Source organism: Lutjanus erythropterus, chromosome 13, assembly GCF_056507025.1.
Source record: "Lutjanus erythropterus isolate fLutEry1 chromosome 13, fLutEry1.hap2, whole genome shotgun sequence".
NCBI classification, from domain to species: Eukaryota; Metazoa; Chordata; class Actinopteri; order Lutjaniformes; family Lutjanidae; genus Lutjanus; species Lutjanus erythropterus.
The window spans coordinates 40,328,814-40,331,313 of NC_139329.1; the positions used below are offsets into that span (position 1 = coordinate 40,328,814).

Consider the following 2,500-nt stretch of genomic DNA (forward strand, 5'->3'; position numbering starts at 1 on the left):
TTCAGATTTAGTTTGATGTTCTTTGAACGCACCATGACGTGTGTGTGTGTGTGTGTGTGTGTGTGTGTGTGTTGCAGAGGCCTCTGTCTGCGACGTCGTCTTCAGTGTGGCTGCCGTACACGTCGATCGATCAGCTGCTTCAGACTCTGAACGAGACGCAGACCAACAGCAGCGTGAGTCTTTGTTTGTTTGTTTTTACACTGTAACTTTATTTATTTACCTGAAATATTTAATATTTGCTGTTTGTCATCAGCTGTAAATAATAACTAATCATTTAAACGTATCAGTATTTGATTTTGGTTCAGGAAGCTTGTTATTGAGTCTGAGCTGTAACGATCCGAGTCATGTGACTTCCTGTTAAAAGTGGGACGTTTCCTCCTGTTTGTTGTTTCTAATGGAAATTTGTCATGTTTTCAGATGTATAATAAAGTTCGAGACAAACTGGACGATTATCATCGCCTGGTGGAGCAGACGACCAAACGACGACTTGTCGCTCGATAGAAACTCGACTCGTCGGGTCACCTGACGGCTCCTGGCGGCCAAACAGGAAACTAAATATTCATATTTTTGTATTGTTTGTTTGTGAGCTGCTTCACTTGTTAACATGTTGTAAATATGGAGCGTTGCCGTGGTTACAGCTGCTTCTTTTTAGAATTGTCTGTTTTCTACTCGTCAGAATGTAAACTGTCATCAGATTAAAGTTTTCTTTGCATTTCATTGACTCCTCTATTTAACACCATTTAAAGGTTTGTCTTACCTGAAAAGTTCTCACCGCGGGTCGTTCTGCAGCTGTTCTGGAGCTTTTGATCGTGTCACATGATCTTCCTCAGCTGAGCTTTGACTCGAGTTGATGTGACTCTTCTGTGAAGGACAGTTGGACACAGACGTGTCCGGAAATCTGAACCTGCAGAAGATCGTGTGATTTGATCAAGAGCTCCAGAACAGCTGCTAAATGGACCCTGAGGTGAAGAAGGAACCTTAAAGATCTGCAGCGGAACTTAAGAACCATAAAAAAAAGTAAATCTGCTGAATGTTTCTTCAGCTGCTGTCAAACACAGAACTTATTTCACACATGGAACCAAAACACATTTCAACAAACACTGACGAGGAGCCTCAGCTGATCACATGACCAGTTTAGAGCCAGGATGTTAAGTTTAAACCTCTGTTTAGTTTTTACTCTAAAGATTAAATATAATTCTGTTGAGCTTTAAAACTTGTCTAACATCTAAAACAAAACTTTTCATTTCCCATCATCCCTCTGGACCTGAAACAAACATGCGAGTCATGATGAGAGAAAAGGAGGCGAGACGTGTTGTCCAGCGAGTACAAATAAAAACAGAACAGACATTTATTGTGCCAGACTCTACTGTACAGACAGAAACGTGTGTGTACCGTGTGTCTGTACGTACTGAAGGAGGAGAAGAAGAAGAAGAAGAAAAGAGGAGGAGAAGAAGAAGAGTTACAGCAGCAGCATGTAGTGAATCATATAAAAGGCTAAATGGAATGCTTTTGTTCAGTAATACTGATTTGTACCATATAAGAGGAGCGATGCAGTCCAGTCTGCTGCAGTCACATGATCACAGCTGTGACATCATCAGTGGAGTCCGTCTCCGTGGTGAATATAAATGAGGGGGGGGGTCACGCCGTGCTCTTGGTGGGCAGCTCCGTGCTGTTATGTCGCGTCTTGCGAGACGTGCCGTCGTCTCGCGGCCGGGCCTTTTGCAGGTTGGACATGGCAGCGGTGCGCTCGATGTCAATGAGGGCGTAGAGCTCGGTGCGGCGGGTAGGGGTGGTGGGGGGCAGCGGGGAGGTGGGTGTTCGCGGCGTGTGAGGGTTGCTGCCGTCCGAGGTGCCCTTGTTCGCCGCACTGCCGTCCATCTCTACCTCGATGTAGTTGAGCGTTTTGGGTGGCTCCAGGTGGCCCGGCACTGGCGGCCGGCGGAAGTCAAAGTTGAAGATGGTGGGTCCATCTGCGCGGCGGCGGGCCGTGTCGGGCCGGTGGGCGCTGAGTGGCGCCGTCACGTTTTCCGTGTTGACGTAGTTGTGCGAGGGCTCAAGGGCGGCGGACAGCGGGTGGGAATACGAATGGTGCAGTGTGCCGTGGTGGGCGTGGTGGTTGTAGCCGTTGAGCGACGGCGTCTTCAGGCCGCCGCAGCCGTTCTCCTCTTCCTCTGCGCTCGGCTTCCTCGCCTCCCACACCGGCGGCAGCGCCGGCAGGTTCTCGTAATCCAGCAGGGCGGTACGCCGCTGAGCTGAGTTGTTGACATTCTGCAGGTCGGGGGTGAGGGGGGGCGGGCGGTGGCGGCGAGGAGCTGCGGAGGGATTGGCCGAGGAGGAAGAGGAGCCGTTGGAGAGTGGGGGGGCCGGCTCGCCCTCGGCGGGGGCAGGGGGCTCCAGGGGGGCGGGGCTATTAGTCTCTTGAGGCTCCGCCTCCTTGGCCTCCTGGGCCTCCTGCTGCTGCCTCTTCTTCTCCTCCATCAGCTGCCTCTGAACGGGGGTG

General features: G+C 50.6%; 2 protein-coding genes across 3 annotated transcripts in view; one reads left to right on the plus strand and one right to left on the minus strand.

The window, feature by feature from the left end:
* nup160 (nucleoporin 160) overlaps positions 1-717 on the plus strand; it is a 26,239-nt gene extending 25,522 nt beyond the window's left edge. For both annotated transcript variants that reach the window (XM_084734249.1, XM_084734250.1), the window contains exons 33-34: positions 78-173; positions 418-717. In XM_084734249.1, coding sequence (XP_084590375.1) covers positions 78-173; positions 418-501 — 180 coding nt within the window. In that variant the 3' untranslated portion in view covers positions 502-717. The remainder of the gene's footprint in view (positions 1-77; positions 174-417) is intronic.
* Positions 718-1,632: 915 nt separating this feature from the next.
* LOC146317191 (fibroblast growth factor receptor substrate 2-like) overlaps positions 1,633-2,500 on the minus strand; it is a 25,698-nt gene continuing 24,830 nt past the window's right edge. The window contains exon 7 of the mRNA XM_084734556.1: positions 1,633-2,500. This exon is cut by the window's right edge and continues 215 nt beyond it. Coding sequence (XP_084590682.1) covers positions 1,639-2,500 — 862 coding nt within the window. The 3' untranslated portion in view covers positions 1,633-1,638.